The sequence below is a fragment of the Armigeres subalbatus genome, chromosome 2, assembly GCF_024139115.2.
Source record: "Armigeres subalbatus isolate Guangzhou_Male chromosome 2, GZ_Asu_2, whole genome shotgun sequence".
NCBI lineage: Eukaryota > Metazoa > Arthropoda > Insecta > Diptera > Culicidae > Armigeres > Armigeres subalbatus.
In genome coordinates, this window is record NC_085140.1 from 210,410,845 (window position 1) to 210,427,652 (window position 16,808).

The 16,808-nt window shown below is 38.4% G+C and overlaps 1 protein-coding gene across 1 annotated transcript; it reads left to right on the forward strand.

Annotated features, from left to right (window-relative positions):
• Positions 1–4,701: 4,701 nt before the first annotated feature.
• Positions 4,702–16,130, forward strand: LOC134211569 (chitinase-3-like protein 1). Its single transcript, XM_062688554.1, has 4 exons — positions 4,702–4,859; positions 4,919–5,375; positions 15,161–15,686; positions 15,743–16,130. The coding sequence occupies exons 1-4, from the start codon at positions 4,790–4,792 to the stop codon at positions 16,097–16,099; spliced, it is 1,410 nt and encodes a 469-aa protein (XP_062544538.1). The 5' UTR covers positions 4,702–4,789; the 3' UTR covers positions 16,100–16,130.
• Positions 16,131–16,808: the final 678 nt, after the last annotated feature.

Sequence of the window (16,808 nt, forward strand, 5' to 3'; positions counted from 1 at the left end):
CGACATCCCACCACGGACTGTGTGGTTTCCTTCGAAGCGAAGCTCCTGGCACCAGTCGGCGTTGTGCCTGAAGAGCGCTGTCAAGGATCAAATGGGATAGAAACTCGTACTCTTCCCTCGGGGGAAGTGCTTCTATCGACTGTATATCATCGATGATGATCTCCACCCGAGCAGCACAAGTCAGACAAAAATGGTTGCAGCAACTTGATTGTGGCTGAATCCGGTCATATATGAGTTGCAGTATCCTATGTGGAATATGTGTGCTGCTAGGGCACATATGTGCCCCAATCGATGTGCCTCGTGAGGTCATATTAGAGGTCGATAGAAACAGATTGATTACGTCCATTGGAAATCGAGACTTTGATCGGGAAATGATCACTACCATGGGGATCTTGGACCACCTTTCAAGTACAGTCCAACGATAATGCGCTCGAACAAATGGAAAGATCTAAGCGGCTATCTCTTTCTGGAGGAGCCACTCGTGTAACTTCGCCTGTATTAAAAATTGGCATATTAAGGTCGTCGCAGAGGTCGTATATCATTGTTAAACGGTTGTCGTCGTACAGCTCCCCCCAGCCTGTTCCGTGGCAGTTAAAATCTCCCAGGAGCAACTGTGGCTCGGGCATAACCGAGCAGATGTGCAAGAGATCTCTATGAGATATCGCGGTGTTTGGATGAAGATATATCGAGGCGATACTGAGGTCTTTTCCTCGAATAGTCACCTGACATGCGACAGCTTCGGTGCCAGACGGTAGAATACGGTAGTTTCTACTTCCAATCCGCGGTTAAAACACACATGTTGAAGCTTCAACGGATTCAATACCGCTGTCTTCGTATCGCGTTAGTTTGTATGAATTCGACTCAGACGATGAGTCTGGAAGTACTGCCTCTGACAAATCGCTTCGCGGAATTCTCACTTTGGTTCCTCATCCGTTGAGAGGTTCTCAATCTATGGACCATTCATAGCTTCAATCTCGATTCATGAGTATTTACCACTGGTATATGACGCTAGAGGTAAGCCCATCTTCGGTTGACATCAATCGTGGTAACTTCACAGACTCCTACAGTTCCTCTGTTACTTTTGATCTGTCCTTAAGCAGCCCTCGGAAGGCAATCTATGTGTTTGCGGCGAGGATTATCAGGATATTGATCACGTCGTGCGAGGCATGCGAGGAGAATCGTGGCCCCAGATCTGCGATAACAGAACATCTCCGGGTCCGAATAAAACCACCAAAGCCTATTAGGGAAGTGTTGGCGGGTCTTGATCTTGTTCCTTGTCCACCAATTTTTTGAAAGTTACTGATGTAATACTGTAATCATAGTCCGCCCATCCTCTTGTCTGTCGTACCTCATCACGAATGTCTTCCTCTTGTTGTTCATTTTAATGTCTGTCGTTTTAGCTTTCGTATGTCTTCCTCTCATTGTTGTCTTCCAAGAAAATGTTTGGTTTCCCGTTACAGAAGTGAAACATCGCCAAGAATGTCAACTATGTGAACATCATCATCGTAATTACTTAACCACCATAAATTCCTATCATTCCTACTGTATTATTGATGCTGGGTCATTAGGCCGAAGGCCATTAGGCCGAATGGTCATTAGGCCGAACGGTCATTAGGCCGAATGGCCATTAGGCCGAATGAGAACTGGGAAGTGAGAAGTGAGTAGTGCGAAGTGAGGAAGTAGTAGAACGGAAGAAGAAATAAGAAAAAAGGTGGAAGAATTAAGAAGGACGAAGGAAGAAGAAAGAAGGAAAAAGAAAGAAAGAAGAAGAATAAAGGAAGACGGGAGAAAGAAGGATGAAAACGAAAAAAGAAGAATGAAGAAGAAAGAAGGAAGAAGAAAGAAGGAATAAAGAAGAAGGAAGAAGGAAAAAGGAAAAGGAAGAAGGAAGAAAGAAAGAAGAAAGAAAAAGGAAGAAAAAGGAAGAAAGAAAAAGGAAGAAGGAAGAAGGAAAAATGAAAAAAGAAGAATGAAGAAGGAAGAAGAAATAAGGAAGAAGAAAGAAAGAAGAAAGAAGAAAGAAAGAAAAAAGAAGAAAGGAGAAAGAAGAAAGAACAAAGAAGAAGAAAGAAGGAAAAAGAAAAAAGGAAGAAGGAAAAAGGAAGAAGGAAGAAGGAAGAAAGAAGGAAGAAGGAAGGAGGAAGAAGGAAAAATGAAGAATGAAGAAGGAAGAAAAAAGAAGGAAGAAGAAAGAAAGAAGAAAGAATAAAGAAGAAGGAAGAAGGAAAAAGGAAGAAGGAAGAAGGTAGAAGGAAGAATGAAGATGGAAGAAGGAAGAATGAAGAAGGAAGAAGGCAGAAGGAAGAAGGAAGAAGAAGAAGGAAGAAGGAAGACGGAAGAAGGAAGACGAAAGGAAAGGAAAGAAGGAAAGAAGGAGGAAGAAGGAAAAAGGAAGAAAGAAGAAAGAAGTAAAAAGAAAAAAGGAAGATGAAAGAAGGAAGAAGAAAGATGAAAGGAGGAAGAAGGAAAAAGGAAGAAGAAAGAAGGAAGAAGGAAGGAGCAAGAAAGAAGGAAGAAGGGAGAAGGAAAAAGGAAGAAGGAAGAAGAATGAAGTAAGAAGGAAAGAAGGAAGAAGGAAGAAGTAAGAAGGAAAAAGGAAAAAGAAAAAGGAAGAAGGAATAAGAAAGAAGGAATAAGGAAGAAGGAAAAAGGAAAAAAGACAAAGGAAGCAGGAAGCAGGAAGAAGAAAGATAGAAGAAGGAAGGTGCAAGAAGGAAGAAGGGGTAAGGTAAAGAAAGAACTTCTTATTTTTCACTTTTTGATTCTTTTTGCTAATTCGGCCTAATGACCATTCGGCCTAATGGCCTGACACCGTATTATTGTATTCCATAACCTCAGCCAAATCGCAAATCTATTGGTTCCCCAAAACTAATATTAGTATGAGGACTGTTCATTAAAGAAAGTGGACACCTGTTTTTTAAAGGAACATGTTATGGAACAAATTCATAAGGTTGCTTTATAAAAATGACAATCAACATACATATGAACGAATTCACGTGATTTTGAATATTTACTTCTCTTTTCTGAAGAATGTTCGGACTTTTCTCTTGACACCTCCCATTAGATTCTGCACAACTTCTTCCGTAACTTTTCATTGTGCCGCAGACCAAATTTTCTTGAAGCAGTCAACAGAGCTTGCTTCTCTTCCATCTACCTTAAGATGCCGCGTAATTATTGCCCAGTATTTTTCGATAGGACGCAGTTCAGGGCAGTTTGGTGGATTTTGGCATTTTTCGACAAAATCGACTTTTTCCTTCTTCAGCATCTCCAACGTAGCAGAAGCGTAGTGAGCCGATGCCAGATCCGGCCAAAACAATAGAGGATCCGTATGCTTTCGGTAGATGGTTAGAAGTCGTTTTTTGATACATTATTTTCTTTAATTTTCACCGTTGTTTGTGAAATACGGAGAACTCTTTAAGTCACAGGAGCAAATTGCTTGCCATACCAAAACCTTTTCCCCATTTTTTCGGTTCGTATATATCGCACGTCATCATGCACATCTGTCCTCTATTCAGCGTTGAAAAATGAAAAATGTGGCTCTGGAAGTGTACTGGTGTCCAATTTTACATATATCTCGGCGTCCATCAAAATGCACTGTACCATTTGTGCAGATCTGCGAGGTGATAAACTGAACCGACCTATCGTCCGGATTTTCTAAAGTTTTTCCAAATTGTTCAGGTGTGCTGCAAAAGTGAACAATGTCTTTGTACACAGAGCGAAAATGACCAATTTTTTGTTAAGTTTTATCCATAAACCATTCATAAAAAGGTGTCCACTTACTTTATTGAACAGTCCTTAAGAAAAATCATGAAAAATTGTATTTAAAACATGATTTTGGCTCCGTAACGCTTAACGGCAAATTAGCCTTCCGAATAAACGATAGTTTAAAAAAATATATTTGTTTACACTCTACGAGCATAGAGAAGTTTTCAATTAATAAGGCCGATACAAATATTTAAGAACTATTTTGTCTCCCCCCCCTTGGATTTTTTTGCCAAAAAATAATATTTTTTAAAAATAAAATTCGGATAGTTTTGAGGATATTCAAAACATTCTTTAACAAATCCAAGGAGTTTTTTTTGCTAAGTTCCAAAAAGTGTAAAAAAAAAAAAACACTACACACATAACAGAGATCATCTCAATTTGTCGAGCTGAGTATAGAACACTATGGGTCTCCGGGCTCTCTATCAAAAGTTCGGTTTTAGGTTAAACCCCCTCAGAGACAAAATTTTTACGTAAGATTTTTTTTTCGAAAAAAAAAATGTTCAGAAAACCCCCCCCAGACCAATTTTCTGGCTACGCCACTGGTGTAATGTATTGTTTCCCATATGTCCTGCTTTTCCAAACGGATGTCCTTACTTTTCGCTACGATTTGGGTGAATTGTCCTGCTTTGGAAAAATATCATATGGGCATCCTCCACGCAACAGGCATCCACGAACGAAGAAACCTTAATTCATGGCCTTATATAAGTCAAAGCTATACCTGAATGGTACTTAATACTGATAAGAAGTTGAGTGGCATTTTAGAAACTGATTCACAATTATATGGCTGAATACTCGTATGATAGTATGTTTCATTGGCAAAGAATTAAATTGAAGTATATGTATATGCGTTAGCTAACGTGCAAGAGAGATATCGATTTGAAACCTTAAATGAGCCCATGATCCGCCTCACATGCTAGTTGATGATCTATAAAAGCCTCACTTGAAGGGTAAACTGAAAACACTTTCATTCATTTTTGATGAAGAGTGCAAGTACTACGTTTTACTACATCATAAAGAACTCATTATGAACCGTAACGTATTTTATTTGATACTGGTAGTTTTTGTTTCAGTTGCGCCATATATCTGTGCGGAGAGTAAGAACAATGAAGTGATAGTGAAAGTGCTACATGGAATTATTTTCAAATACTTCTAGAAAAAATCGTGTGCTACGTCGGAACATGGGCAGCATATCGGCCAGGACGTGGACGTTTCGACATCGATCACATTGATCCTTTTCTGTGTACTCATATTATCTATTCGTTCTTTGGCATCAACACCGATGGATCCATTAGAATCATTGATCCGTACTTGGATTTAGAAGACAATTGGGGTCGAGGGCATATAAAGCGCTTCAACAGCCTGAAGCATACGAATCCAACTTTGAAGACATTGGCAGCTGTTGGAGGTTGGAATGAGGGGTCGAAAAAGTTTTCGATTGTAGCTGCAAGTCCAACTTTGAGGCAAAGGTTTATCACAGAAAGCGTACAATTTTGCCGAACACATAATTTTGATGGCATTGACCTCGACTGGGAGTATCCTGCGCAGCGCGATGGAGATGTAATCAATGACAGAGAAAATCATGCAAAATGGCTAGAAGAGATGCGGCGAGAGTGAGTATGAATACACATTGTAGTACACAATCAGCTTAAAACTTGACCAGAACAGCTGGAAAGTAATTGAAGATTAAGAATAGACGATGTCGGTGCTTGACTTGGTCATATGATCATAGTCACCGGGACACACACACTGAAACTGTCATTATGAACGATTTCGATTAGAGAGAAGAAGAAGGTGCTTGAAGAGGCTCCAAAATGCTAAGAAGATAGCAAGGTTAGAAAAGCTGAAATTTTTCATATTTTGATAAAACATTAAATATTTCAGCGAGGCAAAACGCCTTAGGGGGACTAACCTACAATGTACTACGCGTCTCCACGCACTGTCCATACCAAAATGCTGTGCTCACTGTTGCATGAGGTTAAAATACCCATGAAAATCGTTAAAGGCTACGACATTAAAGCAGTTTTTGCTTAGCTAGGGCATATTTCCCCTCCTTTCCCTAAGCCTGCTTTCTAACCCAGTTGGGGTCGTTGATATTTTCGAAGAAAAAAATGTTTGGTAACACCACAAGTAACAATTGAGGTTGTATTATAATTTTAATGCGTTTTTCAAAACTTAATATCAAAACCTCCCATGCAGACCCTCAGTTTCCACAACCTCCTGTGAACCTCTAAATAATCATGTTGGCCTAGTTTTCTTGCAATCATTAGAACCTGATATGCGTTTCAGTTCAGGACCATCGGTTTTGTAATACACTTTCAAGTCTAAAAAACCTCCTCCACACTTGATGGTTTTGGGAAGCAAATATTACCATGATACGAGCACTTGACGATGTTGATACAACCTATAAGCTAATAAATTAACAGTTCCAACTATTATGTGATTATTTATTTATTGTTTCTACTCGAGAAGAAAATTCTTCGTGCAATACATGGATTGCAGCCAGCAACAAAAAAGATCAGTGTTGGTTAAATTATTCACAAAGTTCAATCATCGAGCTTTCCCGCCTTGAGCAAACTCGTTTGCGAAATTAATGAAATGCATCATACATGAGTTTTTAATGATAGAACCGTATCGTATCACTAATTTGAGAAAAAAATATTTCGCTTCCAAAAGCGTTTATTATGAATTTGGGGAAAATTATTATTTATACACGTCAATTGACCTTTCGCGTCAAAAATTGTAGGGGGAGATCCCCCAATGCTGAGTTTTTTTTTTTCACCATCTTATGTACATAGTACAAAACAAAGCTATTAATAAATCTTTTAGCTGCATGGAATAACAGATCCTCATGATGTAAACTTTGTACAAAAATTGAAATTGAACAAAAAATGCAAACAACTGTCATGTTTCGCCTTACTTTAGAAGGTTTGGATAAACAATATTAAAATCAATAGAATTTAAACATATGGGGTCTCCTCTCCTCAGGTCTCAGGTCTCCTTGCGAGCAAAGGCGTAGGATTGCCAATCCGGAGATGGCGAGTTCGATTCTCGGTCCGGTCTAGGATGTTTTCGGGTTGGAAACTTTCTCGACACCCTGGGCATAGTGTATCCATTGTACTTGCCACACAAGATACATACTCATGTAATGGCGGGCATAGAAAGCCTTTCAATTAATTACTGAGGAAATGCTAATAGAATACTAAGTTGTAAAGCAGGCCAAGTTCCAGTTGGAATGTAGAGACATTTAAGAAGAAGAATTTAAACATAGATGAAGGAAAATAAATGCATTAAATTAGGGGAAAAGACGGCTTTGGCAGGTTTTGTTCTATTATTGTCAGGGGGGTTTTTGTCGAACAAATTTTATGAAATTTGGCCACAATATTCATTGATATGCAAAAAATGTTTAGGCCAAATTTGAGAATAATCAGACATAAAAAAAACCCTGACAATAATAAAACAAAACCTGCCAAAGCCGTCATTCCCCCTATGTGTTTTTTTTTTCAAACAAAAAACTTTCAGGTATAATTATTAAATATTCTTCTTAAAATACTATAATTCATTCGCAACCTGTTCGCATTTTAAAGGTTTCAATTCAAAAGAAATAAGAATAAGTAGATCCTGTGACAAATAATCTAATGATAAGCAACTCTAAGCTGGAGTTGAAAAAAATAGGATTATTACATATTGTGAATCATTGATTCATCATAACAAATAGGAAAAGCATTGGCGTAAATAAGGGGAGATTAGGGTCAGACTGCATCATGCTTTCGTGCTGTGCGGCTCTTTTCTCTCTTTGCGGAAGGAAGTTTTTACACTACCCGAAGCTATTTTAATTTCAACAGTGCTTCTCAGCGCTATTTGTACCCACTGATCCCGTCTTTGCAAGGACCCATGCCTTCGTTTTACGTTGGACCCGTTTGCGGAAGTAAAATTCCCACAAGCGGTGGTAATCCTGCAAGGACAGCGTTCTGGGAAGAAACCTCATAGAAGGTCACGTTCCAATTTAACAAAAGAGAACTAAATAATATAAAAAGTTTGGAAAAGGCCTGTATTATGTCCCATGTCTGTGTTACATGGGAACATTTCCGCATGTCTGGGGGGAATTTCCAAAACCCCACTCCGTGCCGTAAGTGCCAAAAGTGGGGTCACGGAACATTGCCACATGGATGCTAAATGCATGATTTGTGGTGGAACCTCTCACGCCAAGGACGCCTGTCCTGTGAGAGAAGATTCCATTAAATTTAAATGTGCCAATTGTGGGGGCAATCATAAATCCAATTTCTGGGAATGCCCTTCACGCAAGAAAATTTTGAATTCCCCTGCAAAATTGATGACGGGAAATTCTAATAGGATCCCAGATTCGCCGGGTAAACATATTTCAAACGCTCAAAATCCGCAATCATTTGCCGTTCGAGCAATTTATACCCACCACAATCAACGAACAAATTTTGCTCCTACCTCTCACCGGGTAACGAGTAGTTCGTCGAATTCTAATTTTTCAAACATGCCCACCTATGCAAGCATCGCTGCAGGCAGGCAAAATTTCATTTCCGAAAGTTTACCGACGATGAATGATGTTCATACCCATTCTTCAACGGAAAATAAAGTTCGTTCTGACGACTCAGGTAGCATGTCTGCTTCCGACTTTGATTTTCTACATGAACAATTGCATCACATGATTGATGCAATGTTCAAAGCAAATGCCAAAACTGAAGCTGTTCAGGTTGGTATCAAATTTACTCAAAGAATTGTTATTGGACTTCGTTTTAATGGATCCAAATAATTCTTTGAAAATTTTAAAATGGAATGCCCGCTCTTTGAAGGGTAAGGAAGATGAATTATTCAACTTTCTCTCAGTTCATAATGTGCACATTGAAACATATTTAAAACCTGGTCTTTTCACCAAAAGAGATCCAAATTATTTTATTTACCGAAATGATCGTCTTGACAGCGCCTGTGGTGGGGTCGCCATTGTCATTAATAGACGTATCAAACATAATTCTATTCTTCGTTTGAAATCAATATCGCAACAAATCTAAATTCTTCGTAATTGGTGACATCATTGCCAAACACCGTTCATGGAATAATGCTCAAAACAATTCCAATGGCAAAATTTTATTTGGAGATTGTTCTGCTGAATATTATACTAATAACGGATTTATAGCGCTAGTTGCAGTAACCTAAACTAAATGATTGGAATTTTGTTATCATTTAGTCCAAGTTACTGAAACTATAGCTATAACTCCGTTACTAGTGGAATTCAAACAACCAACTATTTGGCAGACTTGTAGAAAAACCTTTGCACTAGAAGTCCACCATACAACACATTTTGAAATTCAGCTTTTGGAATGAGTTATTTACAAACTACTAAATGATCGAACGCAAATTACTAAATGATCGATAACATCCTTGTATTGTACTATTCAATATCCCAATGGCCCAACTTGTTTTTCATCCACTCCACTCCTTCGACAATTGATTTGGTTTTAACTGATTCAAGTCAGCTGTGTGGCCAATTGCAATTACCATGGTAACTCATGCTGACTTTGACTCTGATCACCTTCCTGTGACATTTGATATCTCACAGGAAGCCATTAACAATCCAATCAGCTCTACTTTTAATTATCATAAAGCTGATTGGGATTTATATAAAACATATATCGATAGAAATTTTGATGTTGATATTCCTCTCGATACCAAAAGTGATATTGATAATTCTCTCGTATCTTTGACAAATTTAATTGTCGAAGCCAGAGGCATTGCAATTCCTAAATGTGAAATTAAATTCAACTCCATTATTATTGACGACGATCTTCAGCTACTGATCCGTCTTAAAAATGTGAGGCGAAGGCAATACCAAAGAACTCGCGATCCCGCGTTGAAAGTTATTTGGCGAGATTTGCAAAATGAAATTAAAAACGTTTCGCTATTCTGAGAAATACCAATTTTGAGAATAATGACTCGAAATTGGGTTCCAGTACGAAACCCTTCTGGAAATTAACGAAAATTCTTTAAAAAAAATCTCGAAAGCCAATTCCAGTGCTTAAAGAAGGAAATAAAATGTTATTAACAAATGGCGGAAAGGCTCAAAAACTTGCTCAGCAGTTCGAGAGTGCCCATAATTTTAGTCTAGGTCTCACTAGGTGTCAGGCCATTAGGCCGAAGACCGTTAGGCCGAAGGCCATTTGGCCGAAGGTCATTAGGCCGAATTAGCAAAAAGAAGCAAAAATGGAAAAACGAGAAGTGCTGTCTTCTTTTTCCTTCTTCTTTCTTTTTTTTCGCTCTTCCTTCTTGCTTCTTCCTATTTCCTTCTTCTATGCCACTTATTTCTTCTCCCTTATTTCTTCTTCTTTCTGCATTCCCTTTCCTTCTTTCTTCCTTCATTCTTCTTCTTTCTTGGTTCTTCCTTCTTTCTTCTTCCTCCTTCCTTCTTTCTTCTTTTTTCTTCTTTACTCAACGCTTCTTCTTTCTACTTTCTTCTTCTTGTTTCCTTCTTCTTTCTTCTTTCTTTATTTTCTCCGTCTTTTTTTATTCTTCTTTCTTTTTCTTTCTTCCTTCTTCCCTTTTCCTTCTTCCTTCTTCATTTTCTTTTTTTCCTTCTCAATTATTCCTTCTTTCTTCTTCATTTTTTCTTCTTCGCTTTTTTCTCCCTTTTAAATTATTCCTTCTTCCTTCTTCGCTTTTTTCTCCCTTTTAAATTCTTCGTTCTTCCTTATTCTTTATTCCTTCTTCCTTCTTCTTTCTTTTTTCTATCTTCGTCCTTCCACCTTTTTCCTTCTTCCTTCTTTCTTCCTTCTTCCTACTTCCAACTTCCTTCTTCCTTTTTTCCTTCTTCCTTCTTCCTTCTTCCTTCTTTCATTTTCCTTCTTCCTTCTTCCTTTTTCCTTCTTCTTTCTTCCTTCTTCTATCTTCCTTCTTCCTTCTCCCTTCATCTTTTTTCCGTCTTCCTTCTTCCTTCTTCTCTTCTTCCTTCTTCCTTCTTCTTTCTTCTTTCTTTCTTCTTCCTTCTTCCTTTTTTCTTCTCCCTTCTTCCTTCTTCCATCTTCCTTTTTCCTTTTTCCTTCTTCCTTCATTCATCTTCCTACTTTATTCTTTCTTGCTTCTTCCTTTCTCCTCCTTCCTCCTTCTTCCTTTTTTCTTCTTCCTTCTTCCTTCTTCCATCTTCCTTCTCCCTTCTTCCTTTTTCCTTCTTCCTTCATTCATCTTCCTACTATCTTTTTCCTTCTTCCTTCTTGTTTCTTCCTCCTTCCTTCTTTCTTTCTCCTTCTTCCTTCTTGCTTTTTTCTTCTTCTCTCTTTGCACCTTCTTTCACCTCTCTTTTTCTGTCTTCTTCCTTCTTCTTTCTTCTTTCTTTTTCCCATCTTCCTTCATTCTTATTCTTTCTTTCTTCTTCCATCTTCCTTCTTCCATCTTCCTTTTTCCTTCTTCCTTCCTTCCTATTTCATCACTTCGCACAACTCATTTCTCCCTCCCCAGTTCTCATTCGGCCTAATGGCCATTCGGCCTAACGACCGTTCGGCCTAATGGCCATTCGGCCTAATGGCCTTCGGCCTAATGACCTTCGGCCTAATGACCCAGCATCGTCTCACTAGTCCAATTGAGGATCAGGTTACACGAAGCTTCTAAGACATTCTCAATCAAGATAATGTTTTTGACCCTTCGTTGGGAACTAATTTGGATGAAGTGAGATCTATTACTAGAAAATTAAAAATTATGAAAGCCCGGGGTGATGATGGTACACGGTGCCCCCAGACGCGAATATTATCGCACTTTCATGAACCTCCGTGGTTTTCTCATGAAAAGAAAGCTTGGAGCAAAGGATACGGGGTGTTTTAAAATCTTTCATCGGTAAAATTTTGAATACGCCCTATTTTAAAATTGTGTGGTTTTTACCATATACATACATGTTAGCTGCAAAACAGAAATATATAGTGCTTTCCTTTTCAATAGTAATTGAATCAAGTATTGTTAAAATGCCGGTAGCATTACGAAATCTTCCAAACAGATGAATATTCTTCGACATTCGGGTAATGTGTCCAGCCCACGTAGGTCTGTCATACATTAATAATGGTCGAACTTTAAATCTGTTCGAACAACAGTGCTGAAAGCGTAATTTTTCGCTCTTAATTGTACAGTTTACTTTCCAGATTAGACAATCCAATGTTTTCATGGTAATAAACCCATATGTCAGGACATGTTATAATATTTGGTAAGTGATATTTGTTTATTTGTTTATTTATAAAAATTATCCAACTGACAACAAATGTCTAAATGAATATAACTTTAATTAGTTTTGGTTGCGGCCAGCGGTACGGAAAAAGTCTAGTAACCGATGACGAAACACGTCAACTGATAAGTTAAAGTCAAACATGTCGAAGAATTCGTTGAAGTGACTGATAGATCGAATGAATTTTTGGCAGTGGCTGGTGTTCTACCATCCGGGCGCTATCGTATATGCGCGATAGACATCTAACGCGGGTTTTCTCAAAACTAGGAACTTTTCATAAACAAACTATTTGGCATCGGTTATGTAGGAAGGTGTCCGCTACTACGCCCACCAAATATGTTTTCGATGAAGAGGCTTCATTTTGAGAAATCCAAATTTAGATGCCTTTCGCCATACTGATTTCAAAAAGTTAACCCCTATTGTGCCGCTGTAAGCACGCTCAGAGCAGGTGGCTCGTATAGTGCATAGTTGCTGATCTATGGTTCTAGATACAAAAATAGGCGTTGGCGAAGAGGTCCAGCAAACGTACCTTGAGCAGCGATCCGCCCTACCTCTAGTGGTTCGATGCTAATAAACGACAGCGTTCCCCGTACGGTGGCAGGTTTGTCGGATCACGTCATACGTTCACACATGAAGATCGATCACGAAAAACGCTGCAACTTAGTTTGCGTTCTGTGTTTGGAAAGGAAATTTGTAACACTTATTCATACAATACCTATTATCGTGATCGATTTTCATGACTAATGGGAACATATCACTTACTTAATATTATAACATGTCCTGACATATGAGTTTATTACCATGAAAACATTGGATTGTCTAATCTGGAGAGTAAACTATGCAATTAAGAGCAAAAACTTATGCTTTCAGCACTGTTGTTCCATCAGATTTAACGTTCGACCATTATTAATGTATAACAGACCTTCTTGGGCTGGACACATTACCCGAATGTCGAAGACCATTTATCTATTTGGAAGGTTTCGTATTGCTACCGACATTTTAACAATACTTGATTCAATTACTATTGAAAAGGAAAGCACTTTATATTTCTGTTTTGCAGCTAGCATGTATGTATATGGGAAAAACCACACAATTTTAAAATAGGGCGTATTCAAAATTTCACCGATGAAAGATTTTAAAACACCCCGTATCCTTTTCCTGGTGCTCTAAGCTTTCTTTTCATGAGAAAACCACGGAGGTTCATGAAAGTGCGATAATATTTGCGTCTGGGGGCACCGTGTGGTATTTTCTACATACTTATCAGAAAACTTCCTGAGAGCTTCCTGGTTAATTTATTTAACAAATGTTTTCAATTGGCATACTTCCCAGATAAATGGAAAACGCCAAAGTTGTTGCAATTTTAAAGCCGGACAAAAACCCAACAGAGGCTTCTAGTTATCGCCCAATCAGTTTGCTCATCGCTCACTGCAGGTAAACTATCAGAATTCTAAATCTGATAGATTACCTGTAAGAGCTGGTGTTCCCCAAGGCAGCATACTGAGTCCTATATTGTATACAATTTTTACTTCTGATTTACCTGATTTACCACCAGGGTGTCAAAAATCTTTGTTTGCAGATGACACGAAGGGCGAAGCCTTCGTGTCATTTGTAGTAGATTGCAAAAAAGTTTGGATATTTTCACCACTTATTTGCAAAAATGGAAAATTTCCTCGAATGCTTCCAAAACTCAGCTTATAATTTTCCCACATAAGCCGAGAGCTTCTTATTTGAAACCTTCTAGCAGACATATTGTCACTATGAATGGGTTCCAATTAATTGGTCTAGCGAAGCTAAATATTTGGGACTTCTGCTAGATCAAAAATTAACTTTTAAAAATCACATTGAAGGCCTTCAAGCCAAATGTAACAAATATATTAAGTGTCTATACCCACTTATAAACAGAAAATCAAATTGTTGCAATCGGCTATCATTTGAGATTTCTATGCAATCAGCAATCAAAAACACGTAGTCAACCAACGGACTGTAGTGACAGTTTATCAGCAGACTTCCGCTTGCCTAGCAGCATGTTAATCTCCATAATTCCCATCAGCGTTCGAAAAGAATTCTCATCCGAATCCGAGAGGAATTCTTCCCTACCATATTCCCTTCGGTATTCTTCTATTTTTTTTCATTTCAGATAGATAGAATATTTATAGAAATATGCAAATATATCCACTGCCTCAGTGGGAACCTGACGGCGGTCCATCACATATTGTCCCGGAAGCGTGTGGGACAAAACCGACCGCTACTACACTCAGATGCAATAGCCGTACTCCATCAATTTGAGTCGTTGTAGCAATCATCGGCAGCTCAACACACTTCGATACTGTGGGCTATGGCAGAAAGCACGTGCTTGAGAAAAGGGAATATGAATGAGTGTGATTGATTCGCTTTAGGTGGGTGGACCGGATTTATCATATTATTACTAAAGGTCGATTTCTTCACCTCCGCTTAGGCCTTAAGCTATGTTTAAGCGTATGAGTAAGCACCGCTTAAGAGTTAAGCGGAGGTGAAGAAATTGGCCCTAAGATAACTTAATGAGGTGGTAAAATGTTCGAGATTTGTTTGAAAAGAAGCTCAAAATAGAGAAAATAGATTAAGGGGCTAGAGCCTCCCTTAGGCATCGAGGCTAGTTACGCCAATGAGGAAAAGCCCAATCTAAGCTTCCAGTTATAAGCTTTTTTTGTAACCCTGGACTGGCTCACCTCTTAAATAAGTTATTATCTAAAGATCTTTCCGGTTCTTTTAATTAAAGAAATATCGAATTCGCCAGAAACGCCAGGGATATGCAAAGTTTATGTCTGTCCGAGTAGTAAAAAATAACTCAATAATACCTGATTCTGTTATGCAACTTGCCATGCATAAGCGGTAAAATACCAAAGGAGTAATACCAAACAATCATATACAAATAAAAAATCAGGCATAACACACTCTGTTATTACAATACCAAACTATTATTCGTTTAGTATTTAAATATCTAATCATGGTATGTCTGGAGTATTTTACATGTTAATTTTTTTTATAATTTGTTGGTATTTTACCTCTTATGCAAAGCAAGTTCATACCAACTTCTGTTATCGAGGTCGTCGCTAAGCGGTCGCTCCTGCTTGGATACCCCTCGCGCCTTACGTTTACAGGATTTAATCGATTTATCAAATATTATTACAGATTTGATCGCCAAGGCTTGATACTGAGTGCGGCAGTTGGATCCGTCGAATATTCTGCAGGCATCTCTTACGACATTCCGCGTGTTGCTGCCGCGTTACATTTCATCAATTTAATGACCTATGATATGCATGGTGCATGGGATATCTACACCGGATTGAATGCGCCTCTCTACGAAGGACCGTCTGATGTATCCAATTTGGAAAAGCAACTGAACGTGAATGCCAGCATCCACTATTGGCTATCGCATGGAGCACCGAAGGAAAAGCTTATTTTGGGGGTTCCACTATATGGGCGTTCATTCACACTAGCTAATGCGGTTGAAAATTCTGTAGGAGCACCAGTCAACGGCCCTGGAATCGCTGGACCCTACTCCAGGGAACCAGGAGTAATGGGATACAATGAATTCTGTGAAAAACTTCAGACTGAACATTGGGATGTTTATCAAAGTGTTGAACAACGGGGAATTTACGCTGTGAATGGTAATCAATGGCTAGGGTTTGATGATCCCACAACAATTCAATTGAAGGTGAATATCCATTCCATTATCTTCTGGAATATGAGCAACATTTTTCATTCTTATAGATGGACTATATTTTACAAATGGATCTTGGAGGGGCCATGGTGTGGTCATTGGAGTCTGACGATTTTCTTGGCGTTTGTCACGTAAAAAATAATATATTGATGAATACAATATATTCCGCCTTGCACAACGGCTTACAACCACCGACAACCGTAACAACAACTTCCACAACAACATCGGTACCAGGCAAATGTGCGGAGGATGGTTTTTACTCTGATCCGGAATCATGCCAAAAATTCTTCGTTTGTTCAAACGGAAACATTTTCCATTTATCCTGCCCTAGTGGGTTGGTTTTTGACCTACTAAATCAAATATGCAACTGGCCTGAACTAGTTGATTGTGACAGAAAAGATCGGTAGAATATTTGAAAAATATATAAAATAAAATGAATTTGCATCATTGTTAATTTGTATTAGTTGGGCTCACTACACCACACCTGACTTACTAAAGCTAATACCCCTAATCAGTGGTGCGAATTCTCAATCTCAGTGACTGAAATTTGTTGGATATTGATACCATTCCCTCTTCACACTCACTTCCTAGCAGTGAAAACTGAAAATGTTTAGCAGCAACAATCAAAGATAAAGTAAACAAAAGACCTCTCTTCTCATACGCGAGGAGAAGTGGATGAACGCTGTCATCAGAGGAAAAGTAGAATCACTGAAATTTAACACGGCAAGGTATAGCCAACGGAATTGAAAATAATTTTAAAAATTACAAACAGAGTTTATTTTGAAAATGATTTATTGGGCGGGATTAGAAATTCAATAAACATTAAAAGTAGTACCATCTCCGGAATCATTTCAAGAGAAAACTTCATTGTCATTAAAAATCAAATTAATATATGTATAATGTAGACAATCAAAATTCTAACCTCATGCTATAAATTATTTGTAAATAAATATCAGTTTTTAATTTTGAAAATTATTTTGAGAGCTGCATCCCATACCTCGCTGTGAATTTTTTTTTCATGATGCTACTTTTCCTTTCAATGACAGAATTCATTCTTCTCCTAGCGTATTGCACACGCAGCCTGCACTGGCAGTCTATTCAGTTCACTCGCTGCTG